Source organism: Colobus angolensis, unplaced genomic scaffold (assembly GCF_000951035.1).
Source record: "Colobus angolensis palliatus isolate OR3802 unplaced genomic scaffold, Cang.pa_1.0 Scaffold645, whole genome shotgun sequence".
Taxonomy (NCBI): domain Eukaryota; kingdom Metazoa; phylum Chordata; class Mammalia; order Primates; family Cercopithecidae; genus Colobus; species Colobus angolensis.
In genome coordinates, this window is record NW_012120099.1 from 516,562 (window position 1) to 539,603 (window position 23,042).

The 23,042-nt window shown below is 46.6% G+C and overlaps 1 protein-coding gene across 1 annotated transcript in view; it reads left to right on the forward strand.

The window, feature by feature from the left end:
* Positions 1-23,042, forward strand: part of CTIF (CBP80/20-dependent translation initiation factor) — a 331,498-nt gene that overhangs the window by 265,595 nt on the left and 42,861 nt on the right. The window contains exon 11 of the mRNA XM_011964142.1: positions 21,049-21,204. Coding sequence (XP_011819532.1) covers positions 21,049-21,204 — 156 coding nt within the window. The remainder of the gene's footprint in view (positions 1-21,048; positions 21,205-23,042) is intronic.

A 23,042-nucleotide genomic window follows, 5' to 3' on the forward strand; every position in this document is an offset into this window, starting at 1 on the left:
GACCTCGTGATCCGCCCACCTTGGCCTCCCAAAGTGCTGGGATTACAGGCATGAGCCACCACGCCCGGCCACTTTTGTATTTTTAATAGAGACGGGGTTTCACCATGTTGGCCAGACTGGTCTCGAACTCCTGACCTCTTGATCCGCCCTCCTTGGCCTCCCAGAGTGCTGGGATTACAGGCGTGAGCCACCTCGCCTGGCCTGAATGCCCAGTTTTGAAGTTGGCTAACATGTCCATCATTCTGCATGTTTATGGATCAGTGAGGGCCTGTGTGCAGACAGAGGGAGCAAGCTGGAGATGGTGAGAACAGAAAGCAGCTTATCAACATGGACATGATGACAAAGAAGTGGCCATCTGAACCTCTGCCATCCCATGACACCTGCCCCTGCACTCAACCCCATAGCCACCCAAGGGCAGAAGGACTTAGAACAGGCAAAGCCAGCCCACAGCTGCCCAGGGAGGAAGGACTTAGAGCACTCTTGCCTCTTTTACATGCTCATAGCTTCTGGAATATTTGTAAGTGCACTCCTACTGAAATCGCTCGGGTAGCTGATCCGAGGGACTTTTGTGACAGGAATTGTTTCCCCCATCCACACTGCTTAGTGAGTCTGGGTTGGAGACCTACAGTTTCCTTAAGACCATCCTTTATAGAGCTCAGGTCTTTTTTCTGACAGCTGGAATCAGAGGTGCCCAGCCCAGAGCAAAAAGCCATGTCAGCCATCTGCAGCAGTGGCCTCCCTCTGCCCAGGTCTCCAGTGTACTTGTCAGGGTCCCCTGTGGACTCCAAGGCCTCCTGTGATCAGCCACCCGGTAGATGATTTCCCAGAGCACTACCCTATAAGGAATATCTAAACTATCCCTAATTTTCTTCCCTTGAAATCCAACTTGTCTCAGTCCTGTTTTTCTCATAAAAGGGCAACTTTCTGGCTGGGCGCAATGGCTCACGCCCGTGATCCCAACACTTTGGGAGGCCGAGGTGGGCCAGGAGTTCAAGACCAGCCTGGCCAACATGGTGAAACCCTGTCTCTACTAAAAATATAAAAATTAGCTGGGGGCAGTGGTGCACACCTGTAATCCCAGCTATTTGGGAGGCTGAGGCACGAGATTGCTTGAACCCAGTGGGCGGAGGTTGCAACGAGCCAAGATCACACCACTGTACTCCAGCCTGGGTGACAGAGCAAGACTCCGTCTCAAGAAAAGAAAAGGGGGGGCCAAGTTTCTGAGTTCTGATCCCTTGAACTGTGCTGGCATGAATTGTAGTTGATCTTTTACCTTGTGAGTTGACTGGGGATTTGCTGGGGAGACAGAGCCTTATCCTGATGGTGTGGTGTTAATGGGCTGACCTCAGGCACTGTGGTGTTCTAGGGTGGGGGGGATGCTCTGAGGCAGAAAGGGCCCTTCCACATGTTCCTCAGATTCATCCAATGAGGCCTGCACTTTTAGCCCTCCCTGGGTTTTTCCCCTGTAAAACAGGAATCAGGCAGTTAGATCTCACAGTACCTGTGTGAGGTAACAGGGAGCATCTTACTAACCCGTTCTCCAGATGCAGCTCAGCAAGGCCAAGTGACTTGCCCAAACTCTCCTGGTACTCCTCACTCTCCTTGGACGTTTGCCCAGGAAGCAGAGCCCTCAGTGGTAGGCAAAGCCAGTAGCAGTTGGAGAGAGTCTCTGCCAGGCCTCTCTGCTCCTCTGACCACAATCAGAGTGTCTCTTATCACCTGGGTAGCACTTCCTCTGCCTGCGGCAGAGCCAGCGCCACCGGGGCAAGCAGGCGGTGAGGAGGTGCCAGACAGGATTGATAGTTCAGTTTCCTGTCCTTTCCTTCTGCAGACCTGTGAGGGAGCTGATGTTATTTTTATCTGGGGACACTGGCGTGGGAGGTATTTGTTAACGTCATCTGGTAAACGCAGTTGAATTATCTGTTGTCCGAGGAACCCTCAAATAAGTAGTGTTAAGCATGCTAAGCCGCTCACATTTAAAGATACAGTGAGACTCCTGGGAGAGAATTTGCTTATGGTGCTGCCATCACAACTGAAGCCCAGAGCTGTCAGTTCCAGAGCCCAGGCTTTATTTAACCCTCTTGGGTTTGGGGTTCATCACACATAAGGGCTCATGCTTTTTTGAAAACCATGCTTCCCTATCTGTTCTCTACAAGTGGGAAAGTGCTTGCAGTCTGTGGGTCCAATGCAGGGACAGGTTGTCTGCACTCGCTACTGAGTGTGTGTTAAGTTAGCACAGCGCTGAGTTCCGAGTCCCATGAAGTAGCTGTGTGGCACACCGGTGTGTGTTCTGTGCAGCCTACAGGTTTCTAAAGGCAGTTTCAGGGTCCACCCCCACCCACAGGCCTTACATTATAGCTCCCTCTCTTAATGCACTTCCCAGTATTTCTCAAGTGCCTCTGGACCTTGCTGTGTCCTGAGAAACTGTCCCATGGGTGGGAGCAGTGGATACCATTGTCACTCTCAGCAGTGGTTCTCAACCAGTGGTTTTGCCTCCAGCAGACACTTGGCAATGTCTGGAGATATTTTATTTGGAGCTTTCACAACTGGAGATGAGGGTAAGGGCTTCTAGTGGCATTGAGTGGGTAGACGCCTACGGTGTACAGGACAGCACCCACCAAGAACCAATGAGCCGGCCGAAAATGTCAGTAGTGCCAAGAATGAGGCAAGGCTGCTCTAATCTTGAGGCAGATGGAGCCTCCTCTCACTGCCGCCAGCGCATGACTTGACAGGAGGTGGCTGGGTCAGCAGGGCTGTGAGTGGAGAAGGTGAATGGTGCCAGCCAGCAGTTCAGAAAGTCTTACTGAGCTCTGCAAGGCCAGGACCAAGCCAGATTTTAAGGGCACGATAAGCAAGGTGTGGTCTCTGGCCACAAAGACAAACCATGCAGTTTTGTAGAATACTCTCAGTTCACGAGGGGATTGTATATCTCTTGCCTTGTTCAATCTTCACAACAACTTATGGGCTTGATGGGACAAGTAGGATCAGCCCTATTTTGTGGATGACCAAACTGAGGCCCAGTGGGGTAAATAACTTGCCCAGGGTCAAAAAGTCCCCAGATGATGGATTTCTGGTCTTTCACTAGAACATTGGGATCTCTGTGCTCCTCTTCTCTCTTGGGTCCTGTTGGATCCCATGTTGGTGAGGAATCAGTCCTTTCTTGTATTTTTATCTGGGGACACTGGCATGGGAGGTATTTGTTAACGTCATGTGTGGACACCTGAATAAAGACAGAATGAACTTCCCATCCTAGAAGCCACCCTTTCTCCTGGGGAACTTCTATAATAGCCCAAAGCCAGAGTAATTTCATTTTCATGCCTTCTCTGGCCAAGCTCAGCTCTAGACAGGGACTTCCCCATTAGTATAGGGGCCAGAAGCCCACCTCTCTGTGTGCCCCAAAATTATTTCCTCCCTGGGGTTGCCACTGCCTCGGAGCCCCCCATTCCATTTATTCAGTTAACAGATACACACTGAGGGCCTCCGGTGGCCTAGACGCAGCACGTACATTGCTGAATAAAGCAGTTTCTCTGCCCTTGCAGAACTTGCAATCCGAGTGGGAGAGGCAATCACTGGACACATAAGCTTACAGGTGTGTCATTTCCGGTTATGATGGGGCCACACAGAAGAGCAAACACAACACAGTGAGGGGCGTCACAAGAGTGGAGGGCCTACTTAGAGAAGGCAGGGGGCCTCTGGGAGTAGAAGACAAGTAGACTGAGACTTGAAGGAGGTGCATGTGCACCAGCTTTTCAGCAGCCAGAGTAAGAGGGTCCACAGCTCTGGTTAGAGAAGCACCATGGGGTGAAGGTGGGTCACCTCGGTATGCATGGTGACAGGATGGATTTTTCTTCCCCACTCTACCAGTATTTCACAGTCAGCATCCCCATCATCAGAAATATCTTGATGGCCTCCATTCACACCTCAGGTCAACGTGAGTCCCCAAACTGCTGTTTTATACCCGGCTGTATTCTCTGCCAGATACTCGAGAGAGGAAAAGAGGAGTAAGATACCCAAGAGGCTTACAGTCTAGCCAAGGAAATAAAACATGCCTGCAAAACTAGAACCAGCCAGAACATCAGCCCCCATCTCCGGCCAGCCCATCACTTCCCCCACCCTCAGTCCCTTGATGTCAGTAGCCACCTACTGTTCTCCCTCCTGTCTACAGAGACACCTTCCCTCTTGCTGGCTCCAACACCCACCATACACTGGCCAAGGAGTGGGAGGTCAGCCAGGCTACCCCATCACACCTGGCATGGATAACCCCCCACACACATATCCTTGGGAAGACCAAGGAAGCAGGAGGAGCAGGCATTTGTGGAGGTGCTCCCCTGGCCAGGCATTTTCATCATCATGGTGATTAGCCCTGTTTCCCTTTTCTCGGTGGGGAACGTGAGACAATAGAAGGCCTGGGGCTTGCCCAGGTCCAAGGACTGGATGGGAGTCGGGTCAGAGCACCTCATCTAGGCCTGTCTGGCATTCAAACCCATTGTGCATATCTTGACACACTAGTGATTTTCATGTATTTTTAGCAGAAGAGTTGTTTTTCCAAACTCAATCTCAGGCGTGTCCTCAACTACATGAAACAGACCTGGCAGAGGGCCTCTGCCTGGGATCCAGGAGCTTTGAGTCTGCCCACTCAACTGCCCTTCATCCATCCCCACAGGTGGCCCGAGCCTCCTTAGGAACAACACAAGGAGCCCATCTAGTCTTCAGACCAGATCTCAGAACACATGGAGAAGGCCTGAGCACTTCCTTCAGGGCTACCCCTATCCCCGGCACTGCTCAGAACGGACCTCACTGAGTCCAGTGGGGCAGAACCACATGGAATGGTACACTGTGAGAAAGGGGCCCATTCAGACAGAGCCTGGTGCAAACAGCTGCCATCCATGTCTGCAGAAATGACAGGCACAACAGTCACTTCCAGGTCTATATCCCCATATGGTCTCCAGAGGCAGGCACAGGCCAGGATCGCCATTTCACAGACGCGAACATTGGTCTCCCTCAAGCTCCCTGGACTTTGTGTCCTCCTCTATCCTGGCTCCCCCCTCCCCAGCTGTTCCTCAACTGTTGTCCAGTAGACATTTTGGGATACGGCATGATAAAGGACGTGTGCACTCCCATTGCAACTTCCTTCAGGGATAATGCCACATAAATGTTAACATGACTTTTAAAGACCATTTGTGGCAAAGTTCAAAGTTGTGGGTGGATGTGAGCTTCAGGCCGAGTCATTCTGGAATCCCCATTATAGGTCAAATCTTTTTGTGAGCATTTCAAGGGGTTTTCTCAAATTCTATAAATAGTTTAGTAACGCCTGTGTATTCATCTATTTTAAAAGCCAGTCTTCCGGACAATTTCAGAAGTAATTGGGCCACTCATTGAAAGTAGGGTTTCAAAAGTCATTTCTTCAGCTTCCAACTGCTTCCAGAGCAGAGGGATCCCAGATACCATTTCTGCCTGGGGTTGGGGACCCAACCTTTGTAGAACCTGGACCAGGCAGAAACCTTGGAGAAGACTCTAGGAATCTCCAAAGAACTGGATAAGCTGAATTCTGGCCCCAGCTCCCAGTTCCTCCCACAGGAAACCTCAGATACAACATTCATCCACCTTATGCTTCAGTTTCTCACATAGCAGAATATAGACACAATAACCCTTTGCTGATTAGGAAGGGTTATTACACCTGTTTGCGTCACTCTGTCACCTGGGTGCAGGTCAAAGGTCTCTTTCATTTCACAGATAAGGACGCAGAGGCACGGTGACTGGCCTGACAGTCACATGGTGACTTTCCATGTTACAGATGGGGACACAGAGTCACAGCAGTTGGCTAACCTTACTGTCCTTTCATTTTGCGGTTGGCCTGCTCCTCAGGCTGAGGCTGCAGTGAGCACAGCCCCCCTCTGTTTCCACGGAGAGCTTCACGTCATGGATAAGACCTACCTCCTGTGCCCAGGCCTAGGCCTGGCAAACACCTGTCTCCAAGCCCTCGGCTTCTCTCCTGGGCAGGATGGCAGCCAGGCAGGGAGAATCCGAATTCTGCAGAGACAACAACTGAGCCCTCTCCTCTGAGGACCTGGAGGGAAGTATAAGGCAGGGGTGGGCAGCTGTCATGTCTGCATGATGACCTTTTCAAACATGATGCCTCGGGGGGTCCAAAGAGCACCAGGCCCAGAATCAGAGACCTGGGTTCCAGCTCTGTCAACCTCAGAAGGTAGGCAGATCCAGGAGCCTCGTCCTCCAGTGAGTTGCTGTTTGAGGCAGAGCCAGGAAAGCTGCGGAAAGTGCCTAGAAAGGCAGAGTGCTATGTAGAGGTATGGTGAGACGGTGACATGAAGATTAGGCAGACGGCAGAGGAGATCAGGGTGCCAGCACGGGCACCAGCCACTAAGTGTGTAATCACTGAGGGCTGCCCTCGAGCCTGGGAACTTCAGCCCCCTCATGCCCCTTGACCTGACAAGTGGTACTAATGTCCTCCCTGAGGCTGAGTCCAGTGACACCTTGCTTTGAGGAATTCCTGCTTGTCCCACTGGTATTCTTCATCTGTCAGACAATCCAGCCTTCTCTTTCTGTTCAGGCTGAAAGGAAAACTTCCAGCCTCTTCTGAGGGCTTTTCAAGGCCACAGCCACAGCAGGTGCTGGCTCCTTTGCCTGAGAATAAGACTTCGCGCCTGCATAAGTGTGAGACAGAATTCCCGCTGGATCAGCCTGACTTCTCAGCTTCTCTCTGCTGCAACCCAGCGCCATCCCCCCGCCTCCCTGTCCCCTCCTACAGATCAGCAGAGCTGAGCCTACCTGACCTGATTTTGCCAATAGAAATATGCTGGGTGCTCACAGCCTGGGAAACTTGGAAATGTCTCCAAAGTGATCTAGATTTAGCTGGAAGTGGCTGATGGCTGTTCCCAGACACAGCGTGTGCCCTTTGTCTAGAGCCAACTGCTGGGGAGAAAGCATTTCCAGCCACAGTGTCATGAACCATCAGTCACAGAGAATGTGTCTGGTAATTTTTTATTAATAATAGTTAAAGGATCGGCATTTGGGGCTTGATTTTCATGTCCATTGATTAGAGCAGAATCAAGATCATCCCCGTCATATCACCCTCTCTTCACTCTTTTGGGTGGGACAGAAAGGGCAGCAATCACCAGCACATCGGCAATTTGACATGATGCTCAGGAGAGTGTCAGGCACCTGTGACAGCCACCCGATGGTCCTAGGTAAGGCCTGTGATTGCAGGGGGCAGCTGTTATTTCTGCGTGTGGTCCAGGGATCTGTCAGGAATCCCACCTACCCCAGCTGCAGAATGGCCACATGACCTGGTTCTGTCCAATCAGGGAACCTCATCACCACAGCCACAGTGATTGGGCTGAGAGATGGTCATGTGATGAGCAGGGCCAGTCAGAATCCTTCCCTGAGAGGAGGGTTTGACATTTGGGAAGGGGGGCCTCTGTCTTCCTTTTGGCTCAGGAACCATTATGAGAGAGACCAGGTGCTGCTGATCGCCATCTTAGCCGTGGCAAAGGGAGACCCTGTTTGTGGCAGCAGAAAAAGCAGTCAACATGCAAGTCAAAGCCCAGACAAGGGAGAGAGGGGAGAGAAGGGAGGACCTGCCCTGGGGACACTGTTTGAGCCCTGGGGACAGGCTGTGTCCTAGGGCCCACCTCCCATGTAAGACAGCCCAGGACTGTGTGCCTCTTGAGCTAGTCTGAGATGGTTTCTGTCACTGGCATCCAAGAATCCTCAGTGTCTAGGGGCAGAGCAGAGCGAAGCAGTGGAGTGGCCAGGACCTGGGCATTGGGTGATGGGTGTCTGGGTCGTTGGCCAGGGAGGTTAGGAATACTTGGGAAAAGGTTCAAGTCCACCTAAAAAGGGACCCGCCCAAACCCAGGGAGTAGTTCAGGGCCCAGCTGGCATCAGAACTCAAAGCAAGCAAATTTGTCCCAGGGTGGAGGCTGCAGCCCAGTGCCCACATGGTCCCCATCTCCCTCCAGACAAGATGTGCAGCCACCCACAGACTGTTGTCAGAGTGCAGAGTGATATGCAGGTCAGATGCTGACTGTTCCAGAGTCTAGGTGTGGCTGAGTCCCCAGGGCCAGGCCTCAGGGCTCAGCAGGACTGAGCCAAGACTGGCAGCTGTGGCCAGGACGTGGCATGATGGCCAGCTGTGAGTACAGCCCAGCGGACGTGCCCCTTGGCTGGGCTGCACGCAGGTCTGGGGCAGGCTTTGGCGGATGGAGTGACTCAGGATACAACTACCAGGAGGTCTCTCTGCCACTTGTTCAACACCTACTTTGCACCGATACGATGCACGTGTTACTCATTTAAGCCAAGGAGGTCTGTCTGACCCAATCAGACTGATGCCAAGACCTTCCACGATGCTGCCCTGAGTGGGTGTGTGAGAGGCAGGGCCCAGGGGCTGCCACTCAGGACCCAGGTCATAACCAGATCACCCCTTCCCTGCTTCTCCTCCTATCCTGACTCCAGCTCTGCTAGAAGCACTGCCCACCCAGCCTCAGTGCCCCCTTCTCTGACTCTGTCCCTTACCTCCCAGTCCCCAGCATCCAGGCCCCAGTCCTGTCCTCCTCCCCGCCTCCTCCCCCAGGGCCTGGGAATCCATTATTTTGTCACCTAGGAGAAGCCTATTATATTGATGAGTTCTTTTTGTCCCAAGTCATAGGAACCAACTTGAGGTGGCTTAACATTGCTAAATCCTTTTCTGTAAGGATTCTGAGGTTTCATGCAGCCCAGAAGTCCCAGGGAAGGACGGAAGGGAATATTCAGGGTCTTCTCTCAGGCCGGGAGTAACCTGATGTGTCACAGTGTCTCTGGGTTCCACGCTGCAGGCCAGCCCTAGGCTTGGGAATTCCCAGCCCTCTGCCTCACTGTTGATAGAAATAGGTGCCAAGGAAGGACTGCACTGTCTCTCTGAGCTGGAGGTTCCTGTCCTGGGCTCCTCCCACATGATGATGACTGGGATGAGGAGGGAGCCTTCCAGGAACTACCGAAGGCCAGGTCTACCCATGGGGGCCAGGCCACAGGCCCTGGGCTCTGTGATAGGGACAGAGGAGTGAGGGGGCTTCACTGGTTGGGGGAACCAAGGAGGAAAGCCTGCCGGAGGGATTGCAACTAGCCTCAGCAAAGCCCTGAAGGGATAGTCTGACAGAGGGGAGACTCAGGGCTGGGGCGGAGCTACACTGACATCACCTGTGACCCCACCACACCACCAAAGGGTGGCTCTGTGGAATGGCATGGCCTTACTTGAAGCAACCCTAGGAAGGGGGAAAAATCCAATAAGCCAAGAAACATCACTGTGTGGCAAAAATGTTAACCCACAAAAGTGAAACAAATGTCATGAGACGGCAGCCTCGGAGCAGGGACCGGGACTGGCCCAGAGAAGGTGGGAAGAAAATATCGGGAGTGAACTGTCAGCTACAAATGAAAGAAAAGATGAGTCGGGCATACATGGTGACTCTGTTCTCTTATGTCTTAGAGTAACAGCCCCCTGCCCTTTGGACAGGTTGTCCTCTTAGAGAAGAGCTGTCTGACCGCGTACCGTGGGATATTTATATATCCGGTCCACACATGTTCATTGAACACCTACAACAAGCCAAGTCCCATTCCAGGGGACGTGACTATGGCTTAGAAAACAGGATTCCTGCCTTCAGGAAACGCTTCTAGCAAAAATTCAGGTCATCAACACACATCAGACCTAGTGGAGGTGTTCAGGGCTGGGAAGGAAGCATAGCAGAGTCGGAATGAGGAGTCCCGGGGGCTGTCGTGGAGGGAACAGACAGGGAGGCCTCCCTAAAGAGGGAACGTAGAAGCAGGAACATGAAAGAAGGAAAGTTGGGGCCAAATAAAAAACAAAGCACCTTTTATTTGAAAATTAGTTTCCTCTTTTCAATATACAGAATTCTGTCAAACATGTTTTTTAAGCCCTTCAACCAATCGCCCAGGAGAAGAATGCCTGGGATTAACTCCCGGCTGCCGAGCTCCCACAGCTCCCCATGGTCTGTCCTTCCCACATGGTATCCAGCTTCTCAAGGAGAAGAAACTTCCTGCTAGCAGTAAATAAAAGTGCACTTTCTCCTCCCCACTGGAGAGATGGCAACAGCAGCCACCTCTCTGGACAGAAACAAACCAGGGTCACTGGGGACACAGTATTTGGATGGGCAAATTTCCCTGGGCCATTCATTTTCCAAGAGGGAGCCCGAAATGAGGGTGAGTTTGCAGGGATTGGTAGGGGCTGCCCGTCCCCCTCAGGAAGTGTAAAAATATTTGCACCATGGTCCTTGTGCCTTGACCACCCCCAACCCCACCCTCCAGTAGCATCTCCCTGTGGTGGTTTGCGCCCCTGGGTGGGGTGGGGGTGTTTTTTCCCCTTTGCCTGCATACAGCTGTTTTTGGCTTGGCCACTGCACTCCACCATGCCAGAGCTCATGTGGTTATCCCAAATGGGAAGAATTTCCCAGAATGCCTTGAGAAACCTGAGACACTGAATGGCTTTCAGGGCTTATTGATGTGGCCGGTGCAGGAAATAGCAGTACGTCAATAAATAGTTTTAGGCAGGAAACGGGGCTTAAATGGTAGCCTTAAGGTTTGGGGAAAGACACTAGGGGTTGCTGGGAGGTAGCCTGCCAGTCAGATGAGAATCTAGAGCCAAATACCAGGCTTTGAAATGGCTGCCACCAATCTGAGGCCCCTTGCTGCTTTTGGATACAAGAGGCTGAGGTTAGGGGCAGAGCAAGAGGAATGGCTTGTTTCAGTTGGCAGAAAGGGCTCCTTGTTCCAGAGGAAAAGCTGGCAACCTATAACATGTGTCAAGAGGAGACACACAGGCTGGGTTTTGGTGGCCTCTGGGCGGGGCATGTTCACACCCCAGTTCCCCACCCTTCTCGTGAGAATCACTGCTGACTGGCAGATCACCAGAAGAATTCCGCTGTCCTAATGCAAAAAATCAAGGAAAAGGGTCACAACCTGTCAGTTTCTTTTAAAATAGCTGTTTTTCTGGTTATAAAGAAAAACATTCACAGAAAATCAGAGAAATTCAGAAAGTAATAAAATGTAAAGAATAAAGGTCATCCATAATTCCACTATTGAGAGACAACTCCTGTGAAACACTATTTCTGTCTCCTCTTTCTTTTTTAAAAAAACTGTATTCATGGATGAGATTATATGGTAAATGCAATTTCAGTTTTGCTTTTTTCATTTAATATTATGTAACCATTTTTCCTATGCTATTATAAACTTTTCATAAACTTTTTTTTTCTTTTTTGAGACAGAGTCTTGCTCTGTGGCCCAGGCTGGAGTGCAGTGGCGTGATCTCGGCTCACTGCAACTTCCACCTCCAGGTTCAAGTGATTCTCCCACCTCAGCCTCCTGAGTAGCTGGGATTATAGGTATGTGCCGCTATGCCCAGCTAATTTTTTTGTATTTTTGGTAGAGATGGGGTTTCACCGTGTTGGCCGGGTTGGTCATGAGCTCCTGGCCTCAGATGATCTGCCCACCTCAGCCTCCCAAAGTGCTGGGATTACAGACGTGAGCTACTGCACCTGGCCACATAAACATAATTTTTAATGGATGCATGAATCATCGTTCACTTAATCATTCCCCTATTGCTGGGTGCTTAGGTTGTTAGATTTTTATGTGCATTAAGCTTATTTTTTCTAATATTTTAAATTGTTTCCTTATGAGAATTACCAGATATACAACTACCAGATCAAATGATAAGAACTCTTAAGACTTATTTTAAGGGTTTTCAGAAAAGTTGTACCAATGTACACTGCCCATATGTAAGTGCCTGTCTCACTGCATCCTTACCAGCATTGACAATTACCATTTTAAGTTCTCCTACTATAGATGGGAAGGTGTTTTTATTCATTCATTCAATTACTACTGATACTGAATTAAGTTTTTTTCATATATGTATTAGCAATTTACATTTTAACATAGGATTTATCTCTTAATGCCCTTTCCCCATTTGTTCATGAGGGATTTTGTACTTTTATTACAAATTGGAACACACTATTTATATATTAAGACCATTGCCCTTTGTCACATTTATTGCATGTATTTTCCTCAGACAATATCAATTGTCTTTTAATATTTTGAAGCATTCTTCTATTGTCTTAGTGAAGAAAGCCCTTCTCCTTCCAGAAATGTGGGAAATACTCTTTCATTTTCTTCAAATTTTTGGTCCCTTTTTTTTTAACATTTGCCTCTTCATTCCATCTGGAATTTATTTTAGAGCCCAGTGTGAAGTAAGACTCTAAATTATTTTCCTCCTGATACTTAGACAGCTGTCCCTGCACTGTTGCTTGAGTGAATAATGCTTCCTATGCCACTGATTTGTGGTCCTCGAGGGATCGTGTGATAAACCTTTGTGGATGCCAAGTTTATTTCTAGGCTATCTGATCTAGCGCTCCATTCGGATGTCAGCTCTACAGCCTCTTAATGAATAAAGCTCTATTAAGGATAAGTTAAGAGTAATGTAATTCTTTCCAATGTTGTTTTGTTTTTAGTTATTTCCCTTGCTATTCTTTCAAATTACTTTTAGGATTATTTTTCAAGTCTTCATTTCCCTTTCTCCCAAAAAAGTTCACATTGGGATATGGAGTACAGATTGATATTAAACCTGTGAATTATTTCAAAGAGAATTACCATCTTCACAATGCTGTCTTCTCAGTGAGGAATTGTATATGTTTCTTCACTTGTTGAAGACATTCTCTTAAATCTTTCAGTTTTCTTTGGCAATTTCCTTTATAGAATTCTTGCATATTTCTTAATGTCACTTAAGTATTTTATTGCTTTATTAAATGAGCTTTGTACATTAAAATCTCACTAGTTAATTCTGTCATAAAAGAAAGCTGTTGATTTTGTGTATTAATTTTGTATCTAAATATTCTTATTAATTAGTCACTAAACTCTCTTGTTAATGATAATCTTTATTAATGGCTTCTCTCAGATTTTCCGTATATCATCATCAAATCATGTTATCTCTTCCCTTCTAAGGGTCATAGGTGTTGCTACTGTTTTTTAATCAAGCTATTGAAGTAACACATTACATTTATAGATTTCCTGATCCTAAGTCATCCATGCCTTCCTAAGATAAAAATCTACTTGGTTATAATGGATCTGTTTGTTAGTATTTCAGCTGGGACTTTTATATCTATTCACATTAGCAAGATTCACTTGTAGACTTCCTTATTTGTAACTTACTATCATTAGATTTTGTTTATAGGGAACTGATTGGAAAGCTTCTCCTTTTCTATGTTCTGAGTCAGTTTGCAAAGGAAAGCAGTTACCTAATTTTTTGAAAGTTTGAATGAACTTATCTATAAAAATCGTAAGTTTAGAGATTTCCTTATAAAGGTAATTCTTTCATAACTTTCATTTTAGTTTGTGATTTTTTAGTTCATTCTGGCTCATTTCTTTTTTAGCATTGATTTTTTTTTGAGAATCACCTATTTCATCATTTTTTCAAAATTATCAACATAGAGTTATAAATAATTTTTATTATACTTTTTATCTACCTCATATCTGTTTTCATATCTAGTTTTATTTCTGTTTCTTCTTTCTTGATTTTATATGTGATTTCCTTTCTCTGTTTCCTAAGTAATTAATTTGGAAGTTTTATCTGTATTATGTCCTTATATTTCCTTAGCTATTATTGGTTTTCTAATTGTTTTAGTTAATTGTTAGATCAACATTGTCTGGTAGAAGTATAATGTGATCTACAATGTAATTTTAAATTTAATAATATGTGTTACTTAACCCAGTGTATTCAAAATTTCACAGGTAGTTAATATTTTCAAAATATGAGACATTTTACATTCTTGTTTTTATACTAAGCCTTTGAAAAGTAATATCTGTTTTACACTTACAGCCCATATCAGTCAGGATAGCCACACTTCAAGCACTCAATATATTGTCACATGTGGATAGTGGCTACCATATTGGATCACATTGGTTTAGATGATATATTTTCTTCCATTATCCAAAATAGTGGAGACTATAAATTGACCTTTCATTATAGTTTTGACCACATTCCACAAGTTTTTATAGTTATTTCCTAGATAATCTAATACAAGTATTATATATTTGATTATGTCTGTATTTCATTTTTCTTTAGAAGAATACCTTTTAATTATTCAAGCAATTGGCTATTTTTTAATGGTTGTTGTTAATTCATAGTCCCAGTATGTAATCTGTACAATTTCAATGTTTTGAAATTTATACTGAGATCACAGCTTACTGTGTGAGGCTTGTTTCAATTTAATCTTAGTAACTATATTATTTAAATCACCTAAGTCGTTTGTTTTTTATTCATTTAATTGGCCATAGAATGTTAGTGGTTTTATTTCCTGATACAATTCCTCCTTTCTGATTTTTTTCCTATGTTTCTTTTTGTTTTTTCTTATTCTTATGTTTCAATAGCTTCAGGTATATTCAAATCTATACTGTAAAGTCTATAACATTTTGTGTTATCTCTTTATTATGGTTTGTATTTTTATCTATATATAAAACCTTATAATTTTATTTAATAATTGTTATCTTAAATATACTTCCCTTTTACTACTACTTTATTTTCATTTGCTCACTCTTATTTTTACCCATCCATTTATTTTTTATATTCTGTTTTCAGTTCTGCTAGTGGTTACTAGTGTTTACTTTTAGCATTTTAAAGGCATACTTTCATTTTTTTTCTCTGATTCCCAAACTTAAGGAAGACGCAATAACCTGTGAATCCTTATGACCTGAATTAGGAAATGTTATGTGCTGCACAGATTTCTATCTCCTTCCCACCAGTATTTACTAACCTCTAGTAATAATTTAATCTTGGATTATTAAGTCACTACTAGTATGAAATTCTTATTTAAATTACATTTTAAAATTAAATATCTTCTCTTCCAAGGATTATTTCTGGCTTTTGATTCCATTGTATAACCAAAATTATAATGACTTATTTTAACTTAGCTTCATAAGTCTACCTGGTTGTAGTTTCAGTTTTCCCTTCTGTTTCTTCTATACCGTGATTTCCTCAGAGTTAAATCATAAATTTTGTCGACCATAACATGCATTCGGAAAGTTTTTTTTATTTTTTATTATTTTTAATTGTAGTTTAAAAATAACATAAAATGTACTATTTCAATCATTTCTAAGTGTACGGTTCAACAGTGTATAGTCACATTCTTGTGCAACCAGTCTCCAAAACTTTTTCGTCTTGCAAAACTGAAACTCTCTACCTATTAACCCCCATGTCCCCCTCTCCCCAGCCCCTTGCAACTACCTTTCTACTGTCGTTTCTATGTATGGGTTTGGTTACTTTAGATACCTGTGTAAGTGAAATCATGCAGTATTGTCTTTTTTGACTGGCTTATTTCACTTTGCATAATGTGCTGAGGGTTCATTCATGTTGCAGCACATGTCAGAATTTCTTTCTGTTTTTAAGGCTGAATAATATTCCACTGTATGTATATATCACGTGTTGTTGATCCATTCATCTGTGGGTGGATGCCTGGGTTGCTCCCACCTCTGTATGTAATGCTACATACTGACATCTCTTTGAAATCCTGCTTTCAATTCCTTTGGATATATACCCAGAAGTGGAATTGCTGGATCATATAGTAATTCTATTTTTAATTTTTTGAAGAATCGCCATACTATTTTGATTTTTGAGATGGAGTCTCACTCTGTCCCCCAGGCTGGGGTGCAGTGGCATAATCTAAGCTCACTGCAACCTCCACCTCCTGGGATCAAGCAATTCTCCTCCCTCAACCTCCCAAGTAGCTGGGATTACAGGCGCCCGCCACCACACTCGGCTAATTTTTTGTATTTTTAGTAGAGACAGGGTTTCACCATGTTGCTCAGGCTGGTCTCGAACTCCTGACCTCAAGTGATCCACCTGCCTCGGCCTCCCAAAGTGCTGGGATTATAGGTGTGAGCCACCACGCCTGGCTGGCCATACTGTTTTTCATAGCAACTGCAGCGCTGAATTTTTTAAGATAAGCATGTAGGCGTGATTTGTTTTAGAACTTACTTATGTAAGATCTTTCTCTTGCTTTCACTCATAGGCAGGTTTGTTCTTTTCCCTTCAAACTCACGAAGACATTGCCTTCATGTCTCTGAGTTTCTAACCTCAAATAAAGAAGTCTAAGGCCAACCAGATTTTTGTTCCTTTGTAAGAGGACTGTGACTTTTGTTCCTTCATAGTTGTTTTTAAATTTTTCTTTTTCTGTGAAACTAAAAAAGAAAATTCAGCGGGGGCAACATAGTGAGACCTTGTCCCTACAAAAAAATTTAAAATTAGCTGTGAAAGGATCACTTAAGCCTAAGAGGTCGAGGCTGCAGTGAGCCTTAATCATGCCACTGTTCTGCAGCCTGGGCAACAAAGCGAGACCCTGTCTCAAAAAAGAAAAAGGAAACAACAACAACAAGAAAAAAGAAAAGGAAAGAAAATTCTTCCGCTAAGTAAAACTGGGGCAGGTTAAGGGACTTCTGAAACACTGTGCACACTTTTCACCTAAAGAGTCAATACAATTTTATTATTATTAATTTTCAATGAGAAAGTTTATTTCTCTGCTCTCTTTGTTCTGTGTATTCTGGTATCCTTTTTGAAAACTTCTCTAATTCACAGATTAGATGTCCACTCTCTATCTTCTCTATCGTTTTTCATTTTGTTTCTAGTCTATTTATCTTTGTATTCAGGTTTCTGGTCTATTTATCTATTCTGCTCTCTAGGTGGTTTCCAAGTTTATCTTCTGCATTACTTTTTCTGCATTATCCATTCTATCCTTTACTGCCTCCAATTCATTTTGATTTTGCTGTTGGATTTCTAGTTTCCTTTGGCTCTCTCCTAATCCCAGTTCCTGTCTCACACTTCATTTCAGCCTGAGAGTTGCTTTGCTAATCACAATCCCTTCCTTCAAATGCCTTTTCACACATCATAGAATCTATATTGTCATTCTCCTTACATACAAGCCAACATGTTTTGCACTTGAGTTTTTCATTTTATTTATATCTGGTTGATTGTCATTAACATGTTCAGAGTTACACACTTCCATTAAGTTTTCACGATACTGCTCCTTTATTCTGCCAGTCACGATTTTTGTGTAGATGCCGTATTGCTCTGCGCCTCCCTCAATCCTGAATGAGGTTACCCCTGTCTGGTCTTTTGTGTTTGCTGTGCGCATCAGCCTTGGACTAGCTTGGTGTCTGCTGAGGCAGAGTCTCCCTCTCAGACCTAAAGCTGGAGGGTGGCTTCAAGAGCTCATCTCAAATCCAATTTCCAATATTTAGTAGGCATTCAATCTCCTAGTAACCTTTGCTAGCCCAAAACAGAATGCTGTCTTGATGCCATGGATGATCAGGAAGAAACTAAGTCAAGCGCTAGTTCTTTGATCAGACGCAATCCATTGTTTAAAACTTCAGTTCCTCGTACACACTGCCCCCAAGTTTTTCCTACCCCAGACGGCTTTGCCTGAGAGCACCACCCCTTAAAGGACACAGCATACCACCCAGCCTCCTCCTGCCCCTGCACTGCCCTGAATCTCTGAGGCCTGGAGTAAGGGCGGTGCAGATGGGAGCTGCCTTAATACACAGGCACAGGGCTTTGCTAGTACTTACAGATCCTGTCTACCAGCCAGAGACAGATAGAGGAAGGGGCTGAAGCCTCAAGCTACCCCTGCCTTTGGTCTTCTGGGTCCCCTGGGAAACCAGAGTTTGTTGGTGACAGCACTTTAGTTTATGATGTCACCTCCTGAGTCTGGGAGGAGTCTGCTGGGGAACTGTTATCTTCCTTCTCAGTGTTGCTGTGGGACTTGGTTCTTTGATGTGTGTCTTCATGGGTATTTTTAGGGAATATAAGGAAATGACAAGCTGGGGGTTGATAGAGGGGCACCATTTTAACACCCAAGTTAGCATTTGATAAAGGCCTGGAGTTGTGGTTCCCAGCCATGGTTGCACATTAGAATCAGCTTGGGAGCTGTCAAAAATTACCAGTGTCTCAGCCCCACCCTGACCAGTTACACAAGACTTTCTGAGGTGGAGTCCCAGCATCCGCAGCCTCAGAGTTCCTCCAGGTGACTCCAATGTACAACCAGGGCAAGAGCATTTAACCCAGAGCAGAGAAGGGGCTTAAGTTTTCATTCAAGTTCTAGTACTGTGGGGCCTTAGTCAAGTCTTTTAATATCTTTGTGCCTCAGTTTTTCCCATTTTAAAATGAGAATGGTAATGCCCACTCTTGCTCAGATCACATAAGAATATTTTGGGATAAACAAAGGTTTCTGAGAATGAAAGCACCAAAAGATGTATGACTTCAAGCCCAGTAGTGCAGAGCCCATGGCAGGCCCTGGGATGGCAGACAATGTCATTCATTCATTCATTCACAAAGACCCTGAACAGCTGGGACCCCCTGTGAAGGCTGCCTGCTCTAGGCTCTGGACTAGGGTGAAGAGACAAAGCTGTCAAAGATGCTGGGCACCCACCACTTGCGGGGACCCTGGAGTCCCTTGTGGTCCCTTAACACCCTGGATGAAAGACAAACAGCAGAACTCTACAGTCATACCCAGGTGGACACTTCAGTGAGAAAGGAATGGGGAGGCAGGAGGCCTGAGGGGTCAGTATGAGGCCCATGAGGTCTGCAGGCGTGGCTGGACTTCCAAGGGACGGTGTGGACAAATGGCTTCATGGAAAGTACAGACTTGGAGAGTGACTAAGCGTGGGCTCTGATGCACTACTTTCCAATTTAAAAACACCATAAGAGCTGCCCTTGCCACAAAAGCAAAACGAAACAAAAATGGGTAACTGTGAGATGATGGATATGTTGTTTGCTTCACTATAGTAACCTTTTTACTGCCTGCATGTATCCCATTGCATCATGTTATATACCTTAAATGTACACAATAACATTTTTTGAAAAATAAAAAAACACCATAAGGAGAAAAAATGTTTGGTCTCCAGAGCAGGCTGACGTCAGTCTGAATCCCAGCCCTGCCATTGGCTCATAGTCACGGGCAAGTTACACAACTTCTCTATCCTCAGATTCTCCGTCTATAAAATGGGGCAGTAATAGGACCTGCCTTATAGGACCATCGGGATAACTATGTAAAATACCACAGTTAATGCCCTTGGCTCAGTGTCTGGCTCACCAGTAGCAGCTGCTGCTGTTACTGTATTGCATATAAATATAGACATCAAAATCGTTATAGATACACACACAAGTATATACTTCTTTGTAACTGATGAGACTCAGGTCATTATAAGCTGTGGCCTAGGCTCATCCAGAGCTGGCACTGCAGGGCTTCTCAGCCAGCCCCTGACCTGCCACCTGAGGAGACCAAGGCACCTCTAGATGGCACCTTCATCACTCACAAGGGACAGATGTTAACCAAGTCATCTCTGAGGGCCTTCCATCTCTGGAGGTGCTGAGATTCTGGTGTCAAGGATGCTGGGCTGAAGTCAGCAGTGGTGAGGGGGACTGGGCTATGGGAATGGTCTGAGTCACATCCTACAACCTGTCTTCACATGTTCTATTTTGGTGGTGGCACAGTCACCCAAACCAAGAATCTTGGCGTCATCTTGGACTCTCCCCTTTCCATCACCCCTTACAACCCACCACTTAGCAAGTACTGTTGCCTTTCACAATGTCTCTTGTGTCATCCTGTATTGGTCAGCTATTGAGACTGAACAAACAACCATAAAAATCTCAGTGGCACACAGCAGTAAACGTACATTTAGATGATGTGTGTGCAGACTGGTTGGGGGTCACCTGACTTAGGCTAGACTAAGGCGAGGCCCTGTCACACATGTTGCCCATCTTCTCCCTGGGACCATCAGGCCAGCCCAGAGAGAGTCTTCTTAGGATAACAGAAGAAACATGAAAGTCAACGTAAATATTTAGGGCCTCACATCAGAATTGGCACACCATCACTCCTGCCTCATTCTGTTGGCCAAAGCAAGACATATGGCCAACACCAAAGACAAGAGGTAGGGGAAATATCTTTCTGAATATTATTTAAGCTACCCCAGATTCTTATCTTTCAGCTGTCAGAGCACTGAGGTTTTAATTTCATCCTGCCTGGACACTTGCAGTGGCCTCCTGCTTGGTCTCCACCCCTTAGCTGTTTTTTTGTTGTTGTTGTTGAGACGGAGTCTCGCTCTGTCGCCCAGGCTGGAGTGCAGTGGCCAGATCTCAGCTCACTGCAAGCTCCGCCTCCCGGGTTTACGCCATTCTCCTGCCTCAGCCTCCCGCCCTTAGCTGTTTTAACCTTTCTGTTGAGCACTGGTGTGACTGTGGTATTTCATGGTCCCATCCCCAAAACCTTCCCTAGCAACCGTCCCATGAAACCCAGCTCCTTGGCTTTTTATACCTTCTTCTCTTATATCACAGTGATGAGTGAATATGTCTTATCTTAGCTCCTAGTGCAGAGCCTGGCACACAATGGGGCAATAATATTTTTTTAAAGGATGAATGAATGAATGAATGAATGAATGAATGAATGAATACCTCTAATTTTCCTACTGTCCTCTAGGCCCCTTGAGGGAGGGGCTGTAGCTGTGTAGCCCAGTGCTGGAGCACTAGCCCACATGGCCCTCTGTTGCCATTGCTGATGATGTGTGGGTGGGCAGTGTTCTGGTTACCCCCAGCCTACCATGCAGAGGGCATGACTTGGGGGTTAGCAAAGGGAGATGGGTTAGCCACAGGGAGTTAAGTGCAAAAGTGCTGAGTCTGGGGAGGGTGTCACCTCCCGTTCTACCTCATCCTCCCACATCAGCATTGCTGTCAGTGAAGGAGGGTGACCTGCAGTTCTGGGCAATGCCCAGAGGCAAGGAAGCTGTGTCCCCAACCTGGGGACACCTGAAAAAGAGGGGATGTGGCCATAGGTCAGGGTGGTCCTAGCCACAGAGAGTGCAATCATGCACCCCCATCCTCATTTAAGACAGGGGGTTTGCCTGCTGCCCAGGAGCAGCCCCGAGACAACAGATGCTCTGCACAGCAGGGTGGCACCCGGGCCCCTCCCCAGCCCCAGGAGGCTGACGCAGTCTCTCATGCCTCCACAGAAGGACTTCACGGTGCGCGAGGAGCTGCAGCAGCAGGACGTGGAGCGCTGGCTGGGCTTCATCACCTTCCTGTGCGAGGTCTTCGGCACCATGCGCAGCAGCACGGGCGAGCCCTTCCGCGTGCTCGTGTGCCCCATCTATACCTGCCTCAGGGAGGTAAGAGACCCACCGCCTGTGCCCCCTGCACAGCCAGACCGTGCCAGGGCTGGAATGTGTCTCAGATACCCAGACAAAGCTATGAGGGTGGACTCACTTAGAAAGGGACCCATCCTGGCCAGGCACAGTAGCTCACACCTGTAATCCCAGCACTTTGGGAGGCTGAGGCAGGTGGATCACCTGAGGTCAGGAGATCGAGACCATCCTGGCTAACACGATGAAACCCCATCTCTACTAAAAATACAAAAATTAGCCGGGCTTGGTGGTGGGTGCCTCTAATGCCAGCTACTCGGGAGTCTGAGGCAGGAGAATTGCTTGAACCTGGGAGGCGGAGGCTGCAGTGAGCCGAGATCACGCCATTGCACTCCAGCCTGGGCGACACAGCGAGACTCTGTCTCCAAAAAAAAAAAAAAGAAAGGGGCCCATCCTTCAGCAAAGGGATGCACAACAGCAGGCGCTTCTGCTCCCCAAAGCCAGGTGTTTCTTTGTTGGGTTTACATAAAGGGAACCAGCATCCCCTTCCCCTGCGGGGTGTTGTGAACTCAGGCTTCAGCCATTCCCAATCTGGAGCACTGGCTGCAGAGGGGAGGCCTATGGTAAGTGTCTCAATGAGCAGTCTTGGAATTGGATTGGATTGGTTCGCCACTGGATTATTTATGCTATGAAAACATGTTTTCTTCTAAATTTCATCTGAAAAAGAAAGAAATAAGAATGACCAAGGAACTTTTGAGAAGCAGGAATTCAGCAGGTGCTTGCGCTGCCAGATGTTGTAACTCACTTTCTACACCCCTCTGGCTGCTGTCAGGGGAGAGAACTGAAAGGGGGCAAAAGTGGAAGCTGGAAGCTGAGTGGGGCTGCTTAGGCTGCCCAGCACGAGGTTGGTGTCTTGGAAGACAGCCTCAGAGTGAGGGCGAAGAGCGCGTTTAGGCTCTAGTTGTATTTCTGAGTTAGAGCCAGCAGGACTCGGTAATGTGAGATGGAGGGAAGGGAGGAGGGGACATGGACTCCCCGTTTACCAGCTTGGTGGCCCCATTTTCTGAGATGGAGGATGCTGGATGAGAAATAGAACGGGGATGAAAAGCAAGAGTCAGTTATGTTTGAGTTGCCTGTTAGCTGTCCGTAGGGAACTGCCCGGAGGTTCTAGAGATCCTGAAGAGATCACGCATGCAGATAGGGGATGGAGGGTTCTGTGAAGTATCAATATGCACCTGTGCTCAAAGCTGGGGACCAGATGGAACCATGCAGGAAGAGAGTATAGATGGAGAGGCAGAGGAAGGGGGCGTGTAAGAACCCTCACAGCAGCCCTTCACTGGGACCTGGACACCTCCCCCGTGTTGTACCCTCCCACTGCCAGCAGGCCTCTGCAGGGGCTACCAGGATACAAGGGAACAGCCTCCTAAGATCAAAGGACCAGGACAGAAAAGTGTCCTGGATTTGGCAACAAGCAGGTCACAGGCCCTGGGTGTCAGTGGAGGTGAGGACAGGAGTGTGGACAAGTCTTTGGAGAAGTTTTTCTGTGAATGGCAGCAGGGAAGGGGAGCTGTGGGGTCAAGGGGCATCTTTGTGTTTTTGAAAGAAAGATGACAACAGAGCAATTTAAGAGAAGGGAGGGAGTGTATTTATAAGTGTTTTTGAAGCATCCGTGTATAGAACAATAGCATGCTCATTCCAGACTAGCACAGAGCACACAGTCGTCTCTCGGGTGCTTTGTAAACCTGTGAGCCTCTGCCACACCGTGTACCCAAACCACATTTCTTAACAAATGCACTTGAAATCAGATTTGTTTCGCAGATTCAGACAATGGCCTCTCCTGACTTTATTTCATCCTCAAAGTGCCT